This window comes from Triticum urartu, chromosome 5 (genome assembly GCF_003073215.2).
Source record: "Triticum urartu cultivar G1812 chromosome 5, Tu2.1, whole genome shotgun sequence".
Lineage (NCBI taxonomy): Eukaryota > Viridiplantae > Streptophyta > Magnoliopsida > Poales > Poaceae > Triticum > Triticum urartu.
Window position 1 is genome coordinate 5993196 of NC_053026.1, and position 24433 is coordinate 6017628.

General features: G+C 40.6%; 1 protein-coding gene and 1 pseudogene across 4 annotated transcripts; both read left to right on the top strand.

Annotated features, from left to right (window-relative positions):
* Positions 1-9988: 9988 nt before the first annotated feature.
* LOC125555667 lies at positions 9989-11346 on the top strand (annotated as a pseudogene).
* A 7049-nt stretch (positions 11347-18395) lies between these two features.
* LOC125506823 (obtusifoliol 14-alpha demethylase-like) lies at positions 18396-23555 on the top strand. Of its 4 annotated transcripts, none has more exons than XM_048671524.1 (4): positions 18396-18600; positions 18672-18766; positions 19488-19737; positions 22376-23555. In XM_048671524.1, exons 2-4 carry the CDS (start codon positions 18759-18761, stop codon positions 23384-23386), a joined length of 1269 nt encoding a protein of 422 aa, XP_048527481.1. In that variant the 5' UTR covers positions 18396-18600; positions 18672-18758; the 3' UTR covers positions 23387-23555. The 4 variants fall into 4 exon arrangements, with proteins under 4 accessions (XP_048527481.1, XP_048527479.1, XP_048527480.1 ...); XM_048671522.1 differs by having other exon boundaries at positions 18404-18600; positions 19488-19983; XM_048671523.1 differs by lacking the exon at positions 18672-18766 and having other exon boundaries at positions 18405-18600; positions 19488-19983.
* The last annotated feature ends 878 nt before the right edge of the window (positions 23556-24433 follow it).

Genomic DNA, 24433 nt, shown 5'->3' on the forward strand with positions numbered 1-24433 from the left:
TCTCCTAGTAGGACTAGGAAAGGGGGGAGTCCTACTCCTACTAGGAGGAGGATTCCTCCCCCCTTGGCGCGCCTATGAGGGCTGGCCGGCCTCCCCCTCCCTCCTTTATATACATGGGGAGGGGGGCTCCCTAGAACACATCAAAGTTGATCTTAGCCGTGTGCGGTGCCCCCCTCCACAGATTTCCACCTCGGTCATATCATTGTAGTGCTTAGGCGAAGCCCTGCGTCGGTAACTTCATCAACACCGTCACCACGTCATCGTGCTGACGGAACTTTCCCTCGGCCTTAGCTGGATCAAGGGTTCGACATGAGGTACACGGCCTGAGCCATCCCACTATCGACGACGCCCACCTCCACTGCTCCACACGATGCGCAACCTGACAAACAGCGTTTGCGCTCCCAGGCGAGCGTCGAAGCGGTGTCCTCCGGCAATCCACCTGCCACACGACTGCAGACGGCAATGGCAGCGAATAGCAAGATGTCGGCGTGGCGGCAACGTCTACGCGACATGGTCCACTGCAATCAACCCCTACGCCTCCGCCCGTGTCCTCGGCTCAGATGGCCAACGTCCATGGCCGCTCACGACACGTGGCGCATGGCCTGGCGGCACTCGACCCTTAAATGCTCCCGGCGAGGCCAGTCCCACAGAATGGTTGCCGACGACAGTGGCGGCGCACGGCCCGGCACGAAGACATCTGACCCCTGCCACCGCTGCAATGATGGATGACCTCTTTTTGCAACCACGCTCTGCCGAAAAGGTGAGGGAAAAAATGAAATTTTGTTTTTGCTGCATCATCGGAAGATTTGATGCAAAATTTGTCAGGTGCTGAATTGTGATCATCTAGAGTTCGATAAGGTGAGAGAGATCCCAGAATTTATTTTGCTGAAGGCATTTTGTTCAAAAAATCTGCCATGGTATTTTGGATGACGTCAATATTTAATGAGAAGAAGATTCTTGGGCAGGTATTAAGAGGTGCGTAGCATACTTTTGTTTTTTGACGTGAGTAGCATTCTTTTCAATGTAGTAATTCATGCATTTGGTTGAATACCTCTATTTTGGAGGCTATCACCTCTCAAAATGCGTGGTGTGTAATTCATGTATGCTGGGTGCTGGCCTAGCTGGTACAGAAGACAGTGACATTATTCTTACCACCTGATCGCATTATCAAGCTCACATTTTTTTACGGTACTGCTCAGTGACCGAAACGGGAACCGACGCTGAATAGAACCGAAATGGGTAGTGGCTAATCGCAGCCTTGCTTCCTTTTTTTCTGAGCTGTGTTGTGCTGCTGGTTCAGGAAAAAAAAAGGCCACCGTTTTTTGATATTTTTAATATGTTCAGCAAATAAGAAAACTTCATGGAATTATCAAATATTGGTGGCTTTACAAAAAGTTCATGAATTAGAAAAGGTATATAAATTTGAAAAAAAAATCACAAAAGGAATTATGACTTTCGAAAAAAAACTGCAACATTTACAAAAAAACTCATTAATTTGAAAGAGTTCACAAATTTGAAAAAATGTATGAATTTGAGAAAAAATTCACAAAATTTCAAAGTTCACGAATTTGAGAAATGTTGGCAAAATTGAATAAGTTCAGGAATTTAAGAAAAGTTCACAAAAATTGAAAAAAATCATGAATTTGAGAAAAGTTCACAAAAATTAAAAAATTCATGAATTTGAAAAATAAGTTAAGCAAATTTGGAAAAAGTTCATACATTCTTAAAAATTCAGGAATTAAGAATGAAAACCTTTTGCCCGTTATTTTCAAGTTTAAGAAACGAATTTGAATAGCTTGAAAAATTCCAAAATTTTGTATACATGTACGTCTAGCAGTGCAGTATAACGTGTCATAATTTCACCAATATACATGCTTGCATGTGATAGATACAAAAAAGACAAAATACATGCAAATTTGGGGCCAGTTGTTTCAATTTTTGGGTCGAAATTTTGTCTTTTTTGTGCAGCGTACATTACAACATTTTTTCTAACGAAATTTCACACGTACTTAGACCACATGCATGCGTATTCATGTAAGAAGAATCAAATTTTTATACAATCTTTTAAGCACTTGTTTTGGGGGGTTCAAAATAAAGTGCTCCGTGCCAACTTCTGAAAATCCGTTTTAGGAGCGAGATGTCTTTTTAGGCGCGTTCAGCACCAGTAAACTCTCTCTTGGCGGACATTACCGACTGTACTAGGCCTCGGCCCACTACTGCTCCTCTGTTGGTGGTAAGTTGTTCGATACAGTGATAAAAAAAAGTTGTACGATAGAGTTTTTTCTGTTTAATATTTTCTACTCCCTGCTCTACTATAGAATCTCAAAAAATTAAAAATTGAAAATTAGCACGAATGTTAAAAACGTTGAAAAAGGCTAAGCTTTTGACCGGCTTGCCATGGACCTTTGACTTCTGACCTGTTCAATTGACCCGTTAACATTCTGGAAACATTTGACTGATGTGAGAAAAAGTTCACAAAATTTCGAAACGTTTGCAAGTTAAGAACAATTCATGAATTTGAAAAAAAATCATGGCTTTGCAAAAAAACATGAATTCCAAAAAAATCATGAAATTGAAAAAAAAGTTCACAAAGATTTTAAAAATGTTCATGAAGTTTATAAAAAATTCATGAATTTGAGAATAGATGATTTGAAAACAAAGTTAACAAAAAATTGGAATAATAAAGACAATTTTTTAAGAGTTCACGAATTGGTGAAAGCTCTCGAATTTAATAAAATATAAAATAAAATAAAAAGAAAGAAATAAAAAAATTAAAAAAGAAGAAAAAAAAGACAAACAAAATGTGAAAGCCGGCCAAAAATATGTTGTGGAAACCAGAAGAAAAAACGCCAGAAAAACCGTCAGTACAATCATTGAAACGGTTCCCAATAAATAGGTGAAGAAGAAATGACCTACATGGGCCGGCCCATTTATACACTTGCCAGTGGAGGATATGCGCCGGTTAGTGAATTACAATATGAATGCGCGTGGTAGCTATATCTCGCATTAAGCGAGATCAAAGATGTTATCGCTGAACGGAATAGCACCTAGCGCAAGAAACTGAGCCAGACCATTAGCTCGCGGGGAGATCCTATTCGCCGCTCGCTGCGGCAAAGAGGCGCGGTTTCGCACACACGGGTGTCAAACTGGGCTGGCCCATGAATATAGCGAACGACAGTGCGCTTTAGCTAAAAAAGAAATACCACTGTCACGGGAATTCAAATACTGGACCTGACACTACACCAAACGTGGTACTACCAGTTGAGCTAGCAGTCGTTATCGATTCTATAACAGCGCCAAGCTTAAAGAACCAATCCCTTAGCAGATCCAAATTATATCTTGAATTTCAAAAGCATTTTTTATGAAAAAACCGAAGGGATCTGTGACACACAAGCAAATTGCTGATTTACAAAAAATACTGAAATATTTGTAAAAATCAGCTACATTTTTTTGAAAATGGGAACATTTTTTGAAATTCAAAGATAGAATTTGAAAACGCGAACATATTTTGAAAAATGTGAAACAAGAACATTTTCTCAAAATTTCAAATTGAAATTTTTTAGAAACTCCTGAAAAAATGAAAACATGCACATTTTTAAAAATTGGGAACAATTTTTGGAAACGGGAGCATGTTTTGAACTGCCCAAACATTTTTTGAAATTTGTGAACGAAAATTTCAAATTGGACAATTTCAAAACTCCTGAAAAAAATGAAAACGTGCACAGTTTTGAAAATTGAGATTTTTTTTTGAAAACGGGAACATATTTTGAACAGCTCGAACATTTTTTGAAATTTGTGAAAAATATTGAAACTGCACAATTTCGAAACCCCTGAAAAAAAAGAAAATCTAAACATTTTCGAAAATTCTGAATTCTTTTTGAAAACGGGAACCTGTTTTGAACCGTCCAAATATTGTTTTTGAAATTTGTGAACAAAAATTTGAAACTGAACAATTTCGAAATTCAAAAATGTGAACGAGCACAATTTCCTGAATTATTTTGAACAATTTTCATAAATGGGAATTTTTTTAAAAATTCCTGAGCATTTTCTAATTCACGAACAAAGTTTAAATACACGAACATTTTTGGAATTTGTTAGCAAATTTTGAAACATGAATATGTTTAGAATTTTTGAACAATTTTTAAATCGGGACATATTTCTTAAACCGAACATTTTTTAGATTGTGAACAAAATTTAAAAAGATGAACACTTTTTTTAAAAATAAGCGAACAATTTTTTAAATTATAAAATTTTATGAAATTTCTGAAATAAAATTTGAAAACAGGAACATTTTCTAAGAAAAGGTACAAAATCTGAAAATTAAATTTTTAGAAAAATTTCTGAAAACATTCGTTGAAAAAAAGAAAAAGAAGAAAAAATAAAAAAGAGCAAGAAGAAAGAAAAAAGACAGAAAAAACATGAACAAGGGAAGGAAAAAATAAATAATAAAAACGAAAATAAATATAAAAAGGAAAAACCCGGTTCAGGAACCTTCTGGAAGGTTTCCAAAACCGGTAAAAACCCGGCTAGGAACAGTCTCAAAACCGGTGTACTTGGAACGCTTAACAGGGAAGCCCAGGCGGGTCGCTCGCACGATAGCCCCTGTGTGGAACCCCGACTGTGCGGAACCAGGATTCAAACCGGGGTCTCATGGATGAAAGGCATCGATTCTAGCCACATAGTTACAATCAAATTCATGGTATATACTAGAGAGCGTCCTACTTGAGGGTTAAACCGCTAGCTTTTTGTTGTTTTTTTCAGGGTTTTTTGTTTTTCTGTTTTCTTCCTTTTTCACCGGCTTTTCTACGTTAGTTTCTCTGTTTTTGTTTTTTTCCTTTTTCTTCAGTTTTACTTATTTTTGCTCCGTTTTATCAAAAAAAATCTTCTTTCTTTCTATTCCTTTTATTTCGGCTTTTTATATTTCTCATCAGTTTTTATTTGCTTTTTCCCAGGTTTCACTAGTTTTAAATTTAGATTTATATTAAACACAAGTTTTAATATATATTTCATATTTTTAAATGCTTTATTAACTTTTTGATATATACAAAAATAACATTTTCTCAATACATGGTAAATATTTTTTCTATACACTTTTAGCATTCATCGAAATGCTTGATTAATATTTTCAAATACAAGTTTAACATTTTTTAAGACATGGTCAACATTTTTTCAAAAAAAATTTAGTAATTTTTTAAATAAAAGATTAACATTTTTTATTACATGGTCAACAATTTTCCTATATACATTTTTTAAATGCTCGATTCACTTTTTTCAAGTACAAGATTAATTTTTTCTGTACATTTAATATTTTTGAAAAACAAGATTAATAGTGTTTGAATACATGATCAACATTTTTCCTTTATACTTGTTTTTTTTTGAAATGCTTGATTATCATTTTCTTCAAATACAAAAATAAACTTCTACACACATTTAACATTTTTGAAATACTAGATTGACCTTTTTTTAATACATGATCAAAAATTTTCTATATCCATTTAATAGTTATTTTCAAATGCTTGATTAACATTTTTAATATATTCTTTTAACATTTATTTTCAAATTCTTGATTATCATTTTTATTACATGAATAACATTGCTTGATACACATTTAGCATTTTTCAAATGGTTTATCAATGTTTTAAAATGCAAGATTATCATTTTCCCAATGGATTGTCAATATTTTCTATACAAATTTAACATTTTCAAATGCTTGATTTACATGTTTCAAATTATTGTTTAACATTTTTTTTGAAATGCTAGATTGAAATTTTTTATATACATGATCAACTTTTTTCACGCAGATTGTACACATGGTCAACATTTTATATACATGATGAAATATTTTTCAACATGTTATGTAAATTATATTTTTTAATATATATGTTCATGATACTTGGAAGTGTAAAAAAAGTAAGAAAAATAAAAAAACGAAGTTGTGGCTTCCAGCATAGCTGGGCCGACCCATCTCGCGTTGCCCTTATGCTGGGTTCCCTAGGCCTCACATTGAGCGAGACATAGGGGCGGTCATGGCTGGGGAGAGGAACTCACCACTACGGAAGGGTTGTCAACAATCGCCTAGCATTAAACTCATACTTGGGCTGTTTACAAATGGTCTATGACCAATACCAGGCTAAGTTTTTGAACAGGGGGAAGCTGGTCCTAATAAGGCATAGTTGAGCAGCAGGAAAAACAAGACGCGCCAACCCAATTCTGCTAGCAATCACATGCACAAAGTGATAGTGAGACGTCCCCAGTTGCTGGCTTTGTCGTCGCCGCCGCCACCAGGAGGCAAGATGCCGTACCACCTCGCTACCTGCTAGTACAAGGTCAGCACGCTATTCCTCCAGCTCGTTCTGTGTTTCTCACAATACGGCGACCGGAGGGCGAAACCCTAACACTATTTCTTTTCCCTACCCAACTTTAACTAAATCCACAGTACCTATGCATACATACGTGCTTCGGATGATTCCATCGGTCAAAACTCTAGGTTGATATATATCATCGTGCGTTTTGCAAAACATAGGAATGGTTCCGATGTTGCCGGGACTCTCCTATGCTGCTGCAGGGATGATTCTAAGGGGGAGCGATGGGGGGCTAGACCCGGGACCTCCTATTTTACGCATTCTAAGTCAAACAGAGCAGCGACGCACAAGGGCAAACATGACTGGGCTGGCCCATTAGAGGCTCCCGCGAGCAGGCTACTGTGTACCAGCTTCGGTACCGTAGCGCTAAAATGCAAAAGTAATGCACTGACCTAGATTCGATCAGAAGATCTCATGTTCATGTGAGAGTGTTGCTAGCCACAGGAGCCAATGTGGGTTCTTGACTATGTATCGGTGCGAGACTGTAAGACTAACGATGGCGGCAAATCCGAAACCTTTTAAATTTTGAACGGAAACATTTTCCCAAAAAGGGAGCCAAAATTCTTTTGAAACACAAATACTTTTCATGTCTCTTGACCAAAAGTTTACAAAACATTTCACGTTCGCGGATTTGCGGCAAAAAAATTGTTCGTGTTTCCAACAATTTTGGACGGATTCAATGTGGGTTAATATTCTCACGTTTTTCAAATCAGAAACATTTCACATTTTAAATTTTAGAAACACAAACATTTTTCAAATCCGTGAACAAAAATTTACAAACTGAAAACACCAAACTGTTTTGAATCCCTGAACAAGATTGAAATTCTGAACAAAATTTGAAAATGTGAACAGTTTTTTCAAACACTAACATTTTCTTAAAACAGGAAAGTATTTTGAAACTCATAATCAAAATTTGAAAATTCAAACAATTTTATAATTTTTCAAACAAATTCTGAAAGCATGAAGATTTTGGGTATTTGTGAACAAATTTTAACGGGAACATTTTTGGAAATGCCCAAACATTGGTATTATTTTTGAGTAAATTATGAAAAAACATGAACAGTTATTACAAATATGAACATTTTTTAAAATCTAACAAATATGAACATGCGAACAATTTTTGGAAAAAGGAACATTTTTTAAAATTTGTGACTTTTTGTCGAAAACATCAATATTTTTCCTTCAAATTTATAAAAATCAGTTTTTTTTTCCAAAAAAACTATTGTTTATCAAACCTGCGCACTTTTCAAATTTTGAGAACAATCAAACATTTTAAAAAATATGACGATTTTTTTGAATATATGAGCAATTTTTAAATTGGATTTTTTAGAAAAGTATTTACAAAATTGGAAAATGAGAACAATTTTTGGAAAGGAGCACATTTTTTTAAACATTCCCGTGTAAAATTGCTAACACAATTTTTTTCCAAATTTGTGAACAATTTTTGAAAACAAGAAATTCTTTTGGAAACGTGAACATTTTTGAAACCCCAAAATTTTTGAAAACATGAATGAGTTTTGGTAATGCGAATAGTTTTAGATATTAGTGAATAATTTTTGAAAAACATGAACATATAAACAAACAATTGGAAAAGTTAAAAGAAATTGAAAGCAAAAGAAACAAAAAAGAGAGAAAAGGAGAGAAAAGAGTAACCGGGAAGAATAAAATCGAAAAAGAAACAGAAACAAAAAAAACAGATCAGGAACCTCCTAGAAGGTTCCCCAAACCAGAGAAAACCGTCTGGAACCTCCTGTAGTGTCGCCCCCCTATTGCGCTGCTGTATGATGAAGAAGCCCATTAGAGCCATTAGTCCAAATATCACAAATAGATAATTATAAAGCAGCCAACTTTGGGTGTAATCAAGCCGTGCAAGCAAGACAATCGCTGCTGATCATTATTCAACCACGCCGCAAGCTGATCGATCGCTGATCTCTTCCGTTTTCCACCACTCGCCGCCGGCTCGTCCACTCGGCGGTTGCGGACGCGAGTTGCGCCTGTACAGGCCTAGCCTCCTCGCGGTACAAAAGATTCTCGAACCTGTGGGATCCCATATGATTTTTTTTTCTGTGGCTGTCAGCGACTTCGTTTTTGGTTAGTCTTCATTTCGAACTCCATCTTTCAATCTAGGATTTATTTTGATGTACCATAAAAACAATATAACCAGAAACTATAACTATGAAATAATTCAAAAATATTTGCATGTCGGGTTATGCGTTTGTAGGCATGAAGAGGAAGAGTTTCGTTGAGAACACTTTCTAGCCAACTAGGAATAGTAACCAATTCTGAAGAAATTGTCGAGAGTTCTCATAGAGCCAAACTTAAATTTAAAAATATGTAAGTTTTATTACTATTGCAGAAACAAGCTATACTTTGAGTATCTAACCTCATAATATTTACTATGCTATATGATTCTTTGTTTGTGATTGATTCTTCTAGACAAGCCCCGAGCACTGCCGTGCATACGATAGTTTACCGTACGACTTATGTACGATCCAAACCGAATCACCATTGAATTGCATCATTTTCTTGATCGGTATAGTTCAAAGTAAGTCCCGTACTAAAATCGGATACAGTGGTTTACCTTCGGATTTTTTTATGATCTAGACCGAATCACAGTTGGATTGCATCATTTTCTTGATTAGTGTCATTTAAAGTAAGCATCATACTAAAATCGGATGTGAACTGTGGTATGCACAATACTTTCGTTCAGGCCCCTGCCCCCCTATCACCTTTTTCTGGCTCCGTCGCTGTGCTGCTGCATATAAACATCAACAAATTCTGTGGTATAGGTTGGTGCATTCGCATGCATCTTTTGGGTTCAATAATTATTGTTTTACTGATAGATATCTGTATGAAACCTCACCATTCAGTGAAGTGGCATGTACTCTTTTTAAGAGTTGTTAGAATCTTATGCTTCGTTTCAAACTGATTGCCATGTTTTGTGCGTAGAGCACCATTTGGTTTTCTTTCTTTTGCTGCTCATCAACATCAAGTACAGCGTGTAAAAGCACATTTGGGGATCACCAATACTAGCACTCGGAGGAACCTGGCAATATATTGTAATAACTAAATCATTTCGAATAAATATAACCAGTTTGTAGATATGTGGACAAGTGTATCATGGCAAAGGAGGTGGTCGTGTGAGGAGGAGGCAGTGTGGTTGGGCTCACCGTCGATCTGGATCCCGTGCTGCTGGAGAGGTAGGAGAAGACAAGGCAATGTCCGCGATGACTGCTGTGATGGAGTAAGAAAGTGGTGTCGAGTTCGTACCGGGTGTGACGGATCTCAAGTTAGTTGCAGGCTATGGCACGCGTGCGGTTGCGGCCTGTTGGTTGTTGATCGCTGGTTCCGCTTCCTGCTAGTGCATTTGTGAGAGGGATTTGACTTTTTTCTTGCGAAACGAGGGATCTTTGACTTTGACTGCTGACATGGCAGGTGGGATTCCAAAACCAGTGACATGTCAGCATCAATACCACTTTGCTTCGGTTTTGGATGAAAATTTTCCGGTTTTGTGACATGCAGGACTAAATGTTGCCCAAAAATTCTTAAGGGACTAGATGTAGACTTTTGGTAAACTTAAGGGATCAAAAGCATACCTTTCTCTTTTCTTTTTTGATAGACGTATCATGCATGGAACATTCTCAGCTCATTTGGTGTTTCTAACTTCAAAGCTATCTACATCGTGTATGTCTGATTTTAAGTATTCATTCGTTGCACTGCTGGATCCATGCAGTCGGCTGTGTGGTGAAATGTCAGAACTAGCCTCAATCCCCTTCAGTTCCAAGAGCACGTGAGGCACCGATGATAGGAGCCTTCCCAACGAGCTGCTCCACCATGTGATGTCCTTCTGGTCAATGGTGGGGGCCATGCACACAAGTCTGCTCTCGACGAGGTGGCGCTATCTCCGGGCTTCTACGCCATTCATTTGCATCGATCACCAGAACTTCATGGATGGTGACAAGTTAGATAAGATCGGGGATCGCTTGCTCGTTGCTGCTCTTACGTGACAACACTGCTTCCTTGGATGAATCCCAGATCTTTGTCCATGAAGTTGATAGTATCATGTGTTGTGAGTGGATTCTTCATGTCATGATGCACAAAGTTCATCTCCTTCATGTTTCAGGACCCGTGTTTCTGGATAGCACAACCATGTTTTGTATACAACACCTCAAAATAGTCAGGCTCCAATCTCTCTTGTCGAGAGATGAGTTCTTTAGGTCGCTGAACTGCGACTGCCCAATCCTTGAGCATTTAGAGCTAGAGCATTGTTGTTTGGTGGACTTGATGGAGATCTCATCGAGGTCACTCAAGGTTCTACATATCATTAGCTACCTTATCACCAAGGTGTCCTGATTTGTGCTAGCAATCTTACCCATCTCTCTATCTTAGAATCATGATGTCATTTCTGTGCTATATTAACCAGGGATATGTTCTTTCTAGTAACAACTTCAGTTAGCCTGAGATATGACACATTTCAGTTTATGGAAAGCACAATACTTGGTCATGGTCTACTTCTGGGTCATGGTCTACTTATGGGTCATTGGTCTACTTGCTGGCCTCTCACATCCGACGCCTTGGAGTTGCAGACACCATTACCTGAGGTACAAACTAGTTTTCTTTTCATATCCATACGAGTCTAGGTGAATATATTTGCTTCCTTGGTTAGATTTTGTTATATAGTTTCTTCTCGGATGTAAATTCAAAGGATCTTCACTTTTTTCAGCTTACTTGTTTCCCCTCCTATATATGTGTATCTTAACAAGCTAGCTTAAAAGTATCGAATAATCAACTACTAAACTCACTGTCATCATTTTGATTTCATCAAAGTTCACATCTGAGAGAGGTTTGCAGACATGCCCGGTGTTCAGCAACCTGACAAGTCTGTTGTTGGGTGATTGGAGCCTAGCTGCTTACTTCTACCCGCCGCGTCGCCTCCTACATCGTTCGCCCAAGTTGAACGAGCTAAGTTTTAAACTCGAAATGGTAACCACCTGGAACCATCTCTAAATACCAATTGACCCGCTGGAACAGTAGGACCTCTTAGGCCCTTGCTAATATAGTACCTTAATGTTGACACTCTGCAGGAGAAATGTAGTACATGCAAGGGTGCTAAATCTGCTTTGTAGTCGACAAGAGAGCACCGTTGTCGGGCTCAGGCAACTACCCTTGTATCGAGAGAATCAAAATCCACTGCCATGAAGAAGATTCAAGGGCCAACTCGTTGGTGCAGGCGTTGCTACCGCTTTCCAGCGGTGTGAAAATCAGCATCGAGCATCGCCGATCTATGCTAATCAAGACCTTGTTTTGTTATGGGAACCTGCCACCTTGTTAGTGTTTTGTTAATTTGTTGGGACATAGTCTTTTGGAGACGCCGACATTAGTGAGAAGTGAGCCCAAGAGAAGAGCCACACTTATTATCAGAAAGTAGTGGCCAAATGAGTTTCAAGATCATGTCTGGATATTTTGTGCGCACACGTTGCAATCAAATTCGCTATATATGTGTGATGGTTGATTTGAGCTAGTTCATCAACGTAGTCTAGTTGAGTGTCCAATGTAGTTGTGTTCTAGCCAAATATTGGATTGTTTTTCTCATATATATACTGAGCTCAAAATAGTGGATGAAAGTGTTGTTGACGAAATGTCATGGCATCAGTTTTCACCTTGTGTTCTAGCCAAATTAACCGATCACTACTTCTACCATTTTAAATGAATCAATTCAAGGAGTTGATTTAAATATGCAGTGACATTGCAACCTTTCTCGTGATTGCTTGTATTTGTGATATTGGCACAACTCATTTGATTCAAACTAGACTATGTGAAGGATAATTTTTTTGTACTTTATTAGAGAGTTGTGCGAAGGATTATTGTAGATGGTATATGTTTTGGTTGTTTTCCGCATATCATTAGTTTTCTGGTCTAGCCCATCAAAATACCCAAAATCTCTCATGGAGCCGTGGACCACGCTTAGCATTCACCACCCCATAGAGAGGTTTCTCATTCAGCTCAAGACCAATTTTACTAGTGAATTCAAGAGAAATTGTTCTTCATCTCTCGTTTGGAATTGTCCTTTTGCATCAAGACGCTTAGCATTCTGTTTGGTTTGTGTGTTTATTATTATTTTAAAATATTTTAAATATTACATTAGTTATTTGTTTTAAATATCACTGAACATTTATAAAATGTTCATGTGGTTAAAAAAATTGTTCGTAGCATTCAAAAAGAATTATCAAGACATTTAAAAAACTGGTCATGCGTTCCAAAAAAATGTTCATGAAATTTTAAAAATGTTTAAGCAATGCAAAAAGTGTTTGCAAAATTAAAAAAATGTGTCACAACATTCTAAAAAAATCACGTGCTATTTGGAAAAGCTCATGTGTTTAAATAAACATTCATGAAATTTAAAAATTATATTTTTACAATTAAAAAAACAGTGTAGGTTGAAAAACGGTTTTGTTTCATTATAAAAATGTTCAATGCATACTTGAAAAATGTTTACTTGTACTTCAAAAATTGTTAAACGTATATATAAAATGTTTCAGATGTATAGGAAAAATGTACAATGTGTAAAAGTTAAACATCAAAACATAAATTCAAAAAAGGTTAATTACGAATTTATAAAATATTAAACTTGTCTAAAATGTCTCTAATATATATGAAAAATTTACAATGTGTTAAAAAAATGAGTTGAAAAAAATGAAAAAGGAAAAAGAAGAAATCAATTACCAGTGGACATCGAAGAAAAATTAAATAAAACAAAGAAACACTAAAAAATAAAATATTGTTTTAAAAGATAAATATAACCTATGCTAGCATCGAAAAAAGAGAAAAATGCAGAGAGAAAAAGCGATACATAGCTGAGAAAAAGCGCCTATAGCGTCGAATCAGGAACCGACGCTCATGCGAACGGAAGTGGGCTGTGGCCTATTAAACTTCACTCCTTCGCTTCACTTACTTGTCAGTTTTGTGGTGCTGCTGGTTCAGGATTTTGTGATTTTGAATATGTTCGTGAAATTAGAAAAGTTCATGGATTTATGAAATGTTGGTCGGTTTACAAAAAGTTCATGGATTTGAAAAAGCAAAATAAATTTGAAAAGGAAGTTCATAAAAATAAAAAATAAACACGTTTTTTGAAAAAATTTAACATTTTAAAAAAACTCATAATTATGAAAGAGTTCATGAATTTGAATTTTTTTCACAAAGTTTGAAAAATTTGATGAATTTGAGGAAAGTTCACAAAAAATGAAAACGTTTGTGAATTTGAAAAAAGTATCCACAGATTTGAGAAAAACATTCGTAAGTTTAAAAATATTTTAGTAAAAAGTTTGTGAGTTTGAAAAAAGTATGCAAATTTGAAAAAGTAAAAAATCAAAACTCAGAGTCATCATTTTGATTTGATCAAAGTTTACACTCGAGAGAGGTTTGCTGGCATGCTTGGTGTTCAACAACCTTTCTCATGCTTGTTTGTATTCTTGATATTGACACAACTCATTTGAGTCAAACTAGACTATGTGAAGGGTAAGTTTTTGTTCTTTATTAGAGAATTATGCGAAGGATCATTTGCAGATGTTATTTTTGGTTATTTTTTTGAATATCATTAGTTTTCTTTTCTAGCCCATCGAAATGCTCAAAATCCCTTCTGGAGTTGCAGTTTCAGCTCCAACTGGTGAACCTATGTTTCACATTCACCATCCCATGGAGAGGCTTGTCATTTAGCTCAAGACCAACTTTAACATGCCTTTCTTCTTCAAAGCCATAGCGGCTGCTGCTTCGAATATCTTGAAACCAAACAATCCAAAGATCTTCGACAATATTCACCCACAATGGCTTCTTGGTTTTCTAGTTTCAAAAGAGATCTATTCCTCTTTTCTTTCGGGTTGCGATGTCGATACCCCATGTCAGGGCATGTTTGGCCGTCGCGACAAGGTCATCCTTATCATCGCTCTCGCGCTTATGATTGTTGTTCCTCCTTGACAATCCGCGAGCGCTCTTGGATCTGGGAGACTCTGGTGGCTTTGGCCTTGGATGACTTGGGCGCTCCTCTATCTTTCCCCTCGTTGTACTTTTGCTTGTTGAGGACCACTTACATCCCGGTAGTGTAGTTTTTGGCAATGTCGAAGAGCTCTGGTGTCATCTGTGGGGACTTGCGCCTGATCTTTTGAGTCAACTCCGGGCATCGGAGCTCGGTAGAGAAGGTGGTGATCACGTCTGTGTCGTGCACTTTGGCCCATGAGTCCTTGACCCAAGAAAAGGGGGGGGGGTCACTTCCTCTTTGCTAAGCTTTGGAAATGTGCTGCCCAACTTGAACACAAAGTTTTCTTCTGAATGTTGTTACATGGTTGTATAAATGTAGATATCTTCTTCACATAAAGCCATTCCATCATCAAAGCTTCAACCGTGCTGATATTGTGATAGTCAAGAGGGAACTCTTATTAATCTCTTCTGGAATTGTCCATTTGCACAAGATCAGTGGAAGAGAATTTTTCCAAATAAGCAGAGGGGACTTCTATCTAGAGTAAATTTTAGTTTTCACCCCCTACATTGATATTTCTGGCACTAATTACCTCATTTAACAACATTTCATCCGGGTTACCCTATTTAGCAAAAGGTATGCCAATTTTTACCTCTCTTTTCATGGGTATTGTTACCACCAAAGAGCTACTAGAAGGAAACTACCAACTCCACAACTATGTTGTCATGTACGCAACTACGTTCGCACTCAAACGGTAGTTTGGGAATAGTTTACTCTATTGGTTGCTAGGCAGACAGTAAACCAGGGAATTTAACTAAGTACTAACTTAAGAATAAAATAAGTAATAGCTAGTGGGGAGTATTATATAGTAGTATCTTAGCTAGGTGTCCCCGCAAAAAAAACTAGTATTTTAGGTGGTCTCATTTGTTGCCATGCATGACATATAATAATATACAATTTATTGTGATACAGTCTTATAATATGATACTCAACGCTTTCTTTATTCATTTAATTCTATATCACCTCATCAAAATTGCTTAGTTGGCATGCATGATACTAGCTAAAAGGAGAAATAGACTAAGGAGAATTAATGCAACATTTACTTGAGCAAAGGTGGTGTCTAGGTGATGGGTCTCTAGCACTCGGCGGCGTTTAGTGATGTTAATCTATCGACCACTAATACTAGCTAGGTAACCGCCTCTAGTTATTGCCCTCCTCCTCCACCACCCAATCTCTTCTTCTCCTTCTTCTTCTTCTTCTTCTTCTTCTTCTTCTTCTTCTTCTTCTTCTTCTTCTTCTTCTTCTTCTTCTTCTTCTTCTTCTTCTTCTTTAGAGAAAAGGCGACGGCCGAGCCCGAGAAAAGGCTCGAACCTAGCCCGGTTTTGAATTAACAAAGCCATCAATCGGCCAGGATTACAAACAGACAACTTACAAGAAAAACGGCAAAGATACAAGGTGCTAGAACAACTCACAACCTAACAGCAATACAGGCAAACGAAAAATAGAAGAGGGGTCCCAGCCTGAATTGTAAAGGCCAAACGTCTAGAACAACAGCTACACCGGCAACAGGGTGAGAACACAAGCAGCACCAGCGTCAGAGGCCAACGCCATCACCTACTCCTGCAGAGCCTGAAAGCATGCCATCCTAATCAACCTCCAAAGAAGACCACAATCCTCTCGCCCTGGCTCGAAGGGCGCCGAACCGTCGGAAGGTAGAAAGCTCACCGAGAGCGGCATGAACAGAACCAGCAGAGCATCCCAGACGTGAGGAACCAGAGCTTGAACCACACCCACAGGACTACCATGACCTCACCACCGGGCACAGCCAACTGCACATCCAAACGCGAGTTGAAGACGATACCACAGACGAAGACCGACGGAAGAGGATGAACATGAAGGCGCCACCATCCGCCCACAAACAAGTAGCAAGCGCCAACCTTGCAGCCATGCGCCCCGGACGACGCCTCCAAGAAGGGATGCGACGACAGCACGCCGCCGCTGTCCGCAAGGGGAGCTAGAGCTTTCACCACCAGGATGCAAAGCAGCGATTAGGAGGGGACCTCAACAAGGCCTCCAAGGAGGGAGTCGACGCCAATGGCGCCGTCAATGTCGTGGCCGCCGCCAATGACCAAGGGTTTCCCCCGGTCCCGCTCCACACCCCGCCCACACGGTCCCAGATCTGACCAGAAGGGCGCAAGCCAGCTGGGAGGGACGAAGGTCTTCATCAAAAGCAGGAACGCCGGCCGATGGGGCGTCCCGCCACCGTAGAACACGTCCGCCGCAACCTCGCCGCCCACACGCCAAAGTCACGGATTAGCACCCACAAGCGCCGCTCGCCGCAGAGACGACGATGTCCGCACAATCCGGGGTCGCCGCCTCGGCATCCAACCACCACACGCATCACATCTGCAGCCAGCCGACATCCCCGCCACACCCACCAGGAGCATCTCCGTAGACACCACGCGCCTCCCCGGAGAACAAAATCGCGTCTGCAGCGTCCCCAAAGGCCAGATCCGGCAAAAGTCGATGGCCAGCAGCCGCCAGGGCCCTGGATCCGGCGACTCCAGAACGACCGCGGCAAGCCTAAACAGGCGCAAGGCCGCCACCCTGGCCCAGAGTGAGGCAGCCGGATCTAGCAGCCAGCCGCCGTCAGAGCCACCACCAGCACCGGATCCGGCGGATGGGGCGGTGCCAGGGACAGTCGACGAGGGAGAGCACCGATGCAGAAAAGGGGAGAGGCGAAACCCACAGCGGCGACCAGGGAGGAGGGGCGGGCTAACCGACGCAGATGGCGCGAGTGGACGTCTCGCCGCCGCCAACCACCGCGCGAGCCAGGCCCGGCGAAGGCCGACGGCGGCGGTGGGGGAGGGAGACCAGGGGAGTGGGCTTGTGGCGGCGGGCTAGGGTTTCGCCCCTGAGTGAACCAGGGAGGGCGACCAGGGAGGAGGGGCAGGCTAACCGACGCAGATGGCGCGAGTGGACGCCCCGCCGCCGCCAACCACCGTGCGAGCCAGGCCCGGCGAAGGCCGACGGCGGCAGTGGGGGAGGGAGACCAGGGGAGTGGGCTTGTGGCGGCGGGCTAGGGTTTCGCCCCTGAGTGAACCAGGGAGGGCGACCAGGGAGGAGGGGCGGGCTAACCGACGCAGATGGCGCGAGTGGACGCCCCGCCGCCGCCAACCACCGCGCGAGCTAGGCCCGGCGAAGGCCGACGGCGGCGGTGGGGGAGGGAGACCAGGGGAGTGGGCTTGTGGCGGCGGGCTAGGGTTTCGCCCCCGAGTGAACCAGGAAGGACGACGCGGGGGGGGGGGGGGGGGGGGGGGGGGGGGGGGGGGAGGGGGGTATCTTCTTCTTCTTCTTAATTTTTTTCGAGAGTATGCCAATGGCGTACTGTTGTAAATTGCTTTCTCTCTTCTTCTTAATTTGACTGTTGCCAATCTTCACTCAAAAGAAAAAAAAGACTGTTGCCAATCGAACATGCAGTGTTTTGGCTAGTTTTAGCATAGTAACCAAGTTGTGACTACAAATATTTCTCCCAGCAGCTAGAGTCTTGACCTGCTTAACCATGTTCAAAATTTGTGACGGCTCAGCACGGTCTATCAGTCAACATGTTTATCTAGTGTTGTGTAGTCCAACACTCCAACTACTAGCCGCCCATGTGATCACTGACGCCTGAGGTTTTTCAAAAGAGTAGGCAGTGATATATGCTTAAAGATATTATTTGACCCTCGATTCTGTGCAAATATGGTGAGCTACATAATAGTTAGGCACTTAATACCTTTCAGTGCTATTTTCTCCTAGTCACTGTCATACAATTAAGTTGCAGACTCCAACTTGATTACCCGCCGAATACTAGTAGAACACAGTACGGTATCTATGCTAGCTACTGAAAAGAGTCAAAGCTCAATTTTGAACAGGAAGAAACACGTGCATGCATTAGTCACAGTGGATACTAGCTAAGCTTGGATGCTAGTTAAGCTAGAAGTAATGTTGGACTTCCCAAACTGTTACTACTAGCTAGCTTGCCCGTGTGGACCGTGCTGGTATAACAGTTAGTCATACATAGCTTGGTACCCTGCACTCACTCTCTCTATATATTCTAGCTATCCATGTTAAGTGCCCTTACCTCCTTCCTGTGTTTTCTATGTGCGGCGCTGAGGACGGTTCTAATTTACGATGCTACATGATATATATATGTGAGACACTAACCAGCTAGCAGGTAGTATACATACACTCATGAGCTCACAACCCTCTTTGCCGAGACATATTGAGGTATGTATGCATGCTAGCTAGATCTTCTTTCTAAAGTTAGCGCTGTGGATTAATTAATTTTAACTTGCCAGGTCTCCTATCTGCACGCTAAGTTGCTTCACGATTTGTGATTTTTTTTCTCTTGGCATATATATCAGTAATATTGTCATGTCAGCTGCATGATATGGTACCTTGTTTTTTCCTTTTTATTTTTTACTCCAAGTCAATATTTGTAAGCCAAGCTAGCTAGATTTGTAGAAACATCCATATGTTATGTTCGGTTAGGCCCTGGGTGCTGTCCATCTTTTCAAAAAAGTAAGTTATATATGCTTGGTTATTCACTGAGTATATAAAAATGAAATTTGTTCTCAAGTAAATTTAAGCATCATGGTTATATAAGAAGTTTATTCAATTCTAAGTGTATAAAAGGACTTCTAGTCGTACAAGAAGTTTAACGAAAATGATAAGTACCTGACGTCAGGTACTTGCACATGGCAAAACAAACGATTTTTATGGCAATTTTAGTTGATGCGTGGATGTCCATTTTTCTTACAAGCACAGCAATTTTCCTAGCAAAAAGATAAACTAAGACAGATTTGCCATGCTTGCCCACTAAACTTGCCATCCTCAACAAATATAAAATGTCACAAAAAACGTTCCTTTTGCCATGTGCACGTACCTGACATCGGGTACTTTATCAGATTCCAAGTTTAATCGATTTGTTCTCAAGTAAATTTAAGCATCATATATAGTTCTATAAGCATCATGCATGGTGTACAATATATACTCTAACATCTTAACAGTCCATTTATGTGACGTCCATAAAAGGACTCCTAGTCAATCCAACTCATAGAGATGTGCCTAACAAAATGAAGGGGAGGGAGTAACTCATACTAATGTTCTTGCAGGCCAAATAACAACATGGACTTAACAAGTCTTACCGCAGTGTGGTGGGCCGTGGCTCTTCTTTTCATCACCGTGTTAGTCACCAAGATTTCAAGAGCAAGATTCACCACCGTTGATCTACATCGTACAACAGGTCAACTTCCTCCCCTGGTGAATGGAGTTGCTCTCCTCAAACTATTACCTACCCTTTTCAACAAGGGTCTACCGGCAATGACGAATGATCTATATGTCAAATATGGCAGTGTATTCATGGTAAGTTCATTTGGAGTGAAGGTAACACTGTTGATCGGGCCAGAGGTGACGGCTCATTTCTTCCAAGGTCTGGAGTCGGAGATTAGCCACGGTAATCTGTTTGAGTTCACTGTGCCCATGTTTGGTGAAGCAGTTGGTTATGGCAGAGATACCGCCACCCGAACTGAACAAATGCGCTTCCATATCGAAGCATTGAGACCATCAAGGTTGAGGAGCCATGTTTATCCCATGCTTCAAGAAGTGGAGGTGCGTAGCAAACAGGCTGTGCCCTTACTCATTTGTTATCCACTAGTGCAGAACCGGGCAATAGCACCGGTTCGTAAGACCCTTTAGTGCCGGTTTAGGAACCGGCATTAAAGTTTCGGCACTAAAGCCCCCCCCCCCCCCCCCCCCTTTAATACCGGTTCAGCACGAACCGGTGCTAAAGGGAAACCACGTGGCACGAGCTAGCTCCGGGGGCCGGGAGCCCTTTAGTACCGGTTGGTAACACCAACCGGTACTAAAATGTTTGGGGGGTTTTTGGTTTTATGATTTCTTTTTCATTTAATTTTGTGTTTTCCATTTTAATTTTTTTTCGTTTGCTGGTATTTTACGGTACTACACATTGTACACGTTATATATATATTGTAGCGCTAAAGTACACCCGAGCGTAGAATCGCTAATCATGCGCTCCGGCTAGGTGGGCGGACCGGACGTCCGCGCGCAGTGCCACAAATTAGCCAACCAACAGACCTCCCTCCGCTTGATCGTAAAAAGGATGGAAACCATCGTAACATCAATAATTGATTAACTGGCTGCATAGACCACCACGCCCAGCCAAATTAGCTGACCACATCTCTTTTAGTTTAGACCCTCGTAACGGTTTGCAAAATATAGTAAAATGATTACCGCACTAGATTTGCCTTGTTAACTAGCCGGGTAAATGACTTCTGTACGTGCCAATTGTTGTTAGCTTTGGGTATGTGGTAATTTGATTATGACACCTCATTACTACTAGTATTAAATTTTAGTTTTCCCCATTACTAGAAGTACAACGTGGCGTTACCATAGATTTATAATTGAGCCCAACTTGGCGTTACCATGAATTACTAGATCTACCACTTGTTGTTACCATACATGCAAAAGTGAACATAACGTGGCTATATAAGACCCTCCATTCCAGAGAAATAAATAAATTACTAGAACTACTACTTTGTAACGTGGTTAGCATCGGTTACCATCGGTTACCACCAAATTAGAAACAAATAGAAGTGTGATCCTTGTAACGTGGTTAGTGTGTTTTACTACATGTTACTCATGCTTTACGATCAAGTGGGAAGCAACTGCATGCCGGTTAGCGTGCGCGCCTTGAGTTGTTTAGAGGAGCATGAGCGCGTGTTCTGGCCGGAGTGCAGAATAAGGAATTTGCGCTCAGGCTTAGTTTAGCATACCTAGTAGAACCAATTATATATATATATATATATATATATATATATATATATATATAAATAGAATTTTTAGTAGAACCAATCATATATATATCATCAATGTCTCACAAACCACCATATTAATTTACACATACACACATGTATAGCTATATACAATTTCTCCTACATATGTATGTTGCCTTCGGAGCCAGTGGCATTAGCCTAATTGGTGCCTTCGGAGCACGATGACAATTGGAAGTGGTTCATGACCATGGCACTATATGTATAACAAACAACGTACGGGTAAGATAATTATACGAGTAACTATATATCCAAATCACACAAATATCAATTTTTATATAAAATTTCATGAACAAGAGGCTCACCATAAGGTGGTGCCGGCGACGGGACGGTGCGGGCGATCGACGGTGGTTACGACGGAGATTTAGAAGGCACTAAGTAAACCACATCTACATATGCAAACTAAGTGTTATTTTTGACCTCAAATTGCATATAAATCAAATACTAGCACACACACACACACACACACACACACATATATATATATATATATATATCCTCCCAAATTACTAAAATCACAAATTAATCACTATATAAAGCATTGCAAGAGCTAATCTAGCAATGAGAGATGAAAGGACAAAGTTGCTAACCTTTGTGATCATTTGAATGGATGGGGGCCTTCAAATCTTGACAAATTTTGGGCAAAATGTGTGATGAGCTCGAGAGGAAGAGGGAAAGAACAGAGAGGAGAGGGGAAAGGGGAAGAACAGAGCGAGCTCGGGTGGACGAAGGGTTTATGTAGGACGACCTTTAGTACCGGTTCGTGCCAAGAACCGGTACTAAAGGGGCTGGAGGGGCCCCAGTCTGACAACATCCTGCCACCACTGTCATTAGTACCGGTTCGTGGCACGAACCGGTGCTAAAGGTTCGCCACAAACCGGTACTAATGAAAGCGGCCCGGCTAGCCGTTGGAACCGGCACTAATGTATACATTAGTGCCGACTCAAATACAAACCGGCACTAATGTGCTTCACGTTTGACCCTTTTTCTACTAGTGTATTTTTGCCCCGAAAAGGGCCTCTAGCTCGGTTTATGCATGCACAGGCATCTTTTCGTTACAAAGTTTAAACCATAAATTACTCATCTGTTCTAGAGTACATGTTTACATACAAGTTGCACAAAACTTATGTTGTATCGATGCATTCATGCAGGGTTACTTTGCAAAATGGGGAGATGAAGGCATAGTTGATCTAAAGCTTGAGTTCGAGAAGTTACTCATGTTGATCTCAAGCAGGTGTTTGCTCGGAAAAGAGGTTCGGGAGAACATGTTCGATGAAGTCTACACACTATTTCACGAGATTGAAGACAATGGTGTGACTTTGATCAGCTTCTTGTTCCCATATCTCCCATCTCCAGCAAACCGGCAGCGAGATAGAGCGCGCATAAGGCTAACACAAATCCTTTCCGATGTCGTCAATTCCCGTAAGAACTCTGGCAGAGTTGAGGAGGACACGCTGCAGAAATTGATCGACTCTAAGTACAAAGATGGTCGCCCTACAACGGTAGAAGAGGTAGTCGGGCTAATCATTGGCTTGTTGTTTGCTGGAAAACACACCAGCTCTCACACTAGTACTTGGACTGCAGCTTGTTTACTCAGCCATCCAACTTTCTTGAGAGCTGCCATTGAGGAGCAACAACAAATCAGTAGCAAATACAAGGACATGGGGCTAGACTACAATGCATTTATAGAGATGGATACACTACATAGTTGCATCAAGGAGGCACTAAGGAAGCACCCTCCAACACCAATGCTGGTCCGCAGAGCACATAAGAGCTTCATGGTGAAGACGAAAGAGGGCAAAGAATATGACATCCCGCAAGACCACATCGTAGCAACTCCCACTATAGTCAACAATAACATCTCTTATATCTATAAGGACCCTCAGGTATATGATCCATGCCGGTTTGGCCCCGAAAGAAGAGAAGACAAAGTAGGTGGCAAGTTCTCTTACACGTCATTTAGCGGTGGACGACACATTTGCACCGGGGAGGCCTATGCTTACATGCAACTTAAAGTGATATGGAGCCATTTGCTGAGGAACTTTGAGCTCGAATTGATCTCCCCTTTCCCCAAGACAGACTGGAGCAAGTTCTTGCCAGAGCCACAAGGAAAACTACTCGTAAAATATAAGAGGAATGGCATTTTGCAGTCACTTAATTAGTTGATCTACTGCAACCTATATGTGTATATGTACGCTTACTTCTGTGTAATATCAATGCAATCGTGTTTGGATGCCACATTTAGTGGCGGACTTGGCTTTGAGTGCTAGTAGTTCCGTACCCACAATTATGTTCATCAAGAAATAAATACATAGTCTTGGTTGGTTTCTATGTCATCCGTCCTTTTGTGTCCTTCCACTACTTTTTTCTGTTGCATTTGAAAAGATTCCTGGTTGGCAGATTTTGTGAGGCTTGCACTAAATGGAGTATTCACCCCTAAAAAAACCAAATGGAGCACTCACTATTCACTACTGAAATGGCCCGGATTGGTAGTGCGTCCTGTTGGACACTCGGCAAAGGATCTCATAAACCGAGTGCAAAAAAAGGCCCTCGGCTAAGGTTGGACACTCGGCAAAGCCTGTTCTTTGACAAGTGCCATTCAGAAAGCACTCGGCAAAGACATGGACTCTCGGCAAAGGCCTAGACACGTATGGTGGCCTTCATCTGAAAAGGATATTCCTACCATGCATCTGTGATCTTTTGTCAGTAATAGCATAATCTGTAGAAGTGTGCGTGTTTCAAGTTCTTGTTGAAAACCACGGCCTCTTTCTCCCCGATTATTGTGTTTTGCGAATTTTACGAACCAAAGAGGCCCTATGCATGCCCAATTATTATTCCTTACAAAAAGGGTCGCTGATTATTTACACACACACACACAGAGAGAGAGAGAGAGAGAGAGAGAGAGAGAGAGAGAGAGAGAATATTTTGCTAGTTAAATTCATAGTCAAAACGTGGCCTAAGATACAAACCAGAAGCGAGGGAGTAGTATTTTCTCTGGTAGTCATTGCCAGACCCAGACTATTAGGTTGCAAACTCCAACTCGGGCACGAAACCATGGATTACGACTAGCTAGGACTTGACGTTCCATACGTGGGGAGTACGGCAGCACTGGTAAAAGACACCACACTATGTACTCAAAAGTCAGAGATATTTCCAACCAAGAAGAACCAACGGTCGGGCTCGGGCATTAGTCACAGTGTGGCTGCTAG

Bases quoted from the DNA above. Each gene is read 5' to 3' on its own strand.
- LOC125506823 (XM_048671522.1), top strand. The intron at 19,984-22,375 runs GTGCGTAGCAAA...GCATTCATGCAG, and splicing joins CCATGCTTCAAGAAGTGGAG to GGTTACTTTGCAAAATGGGG.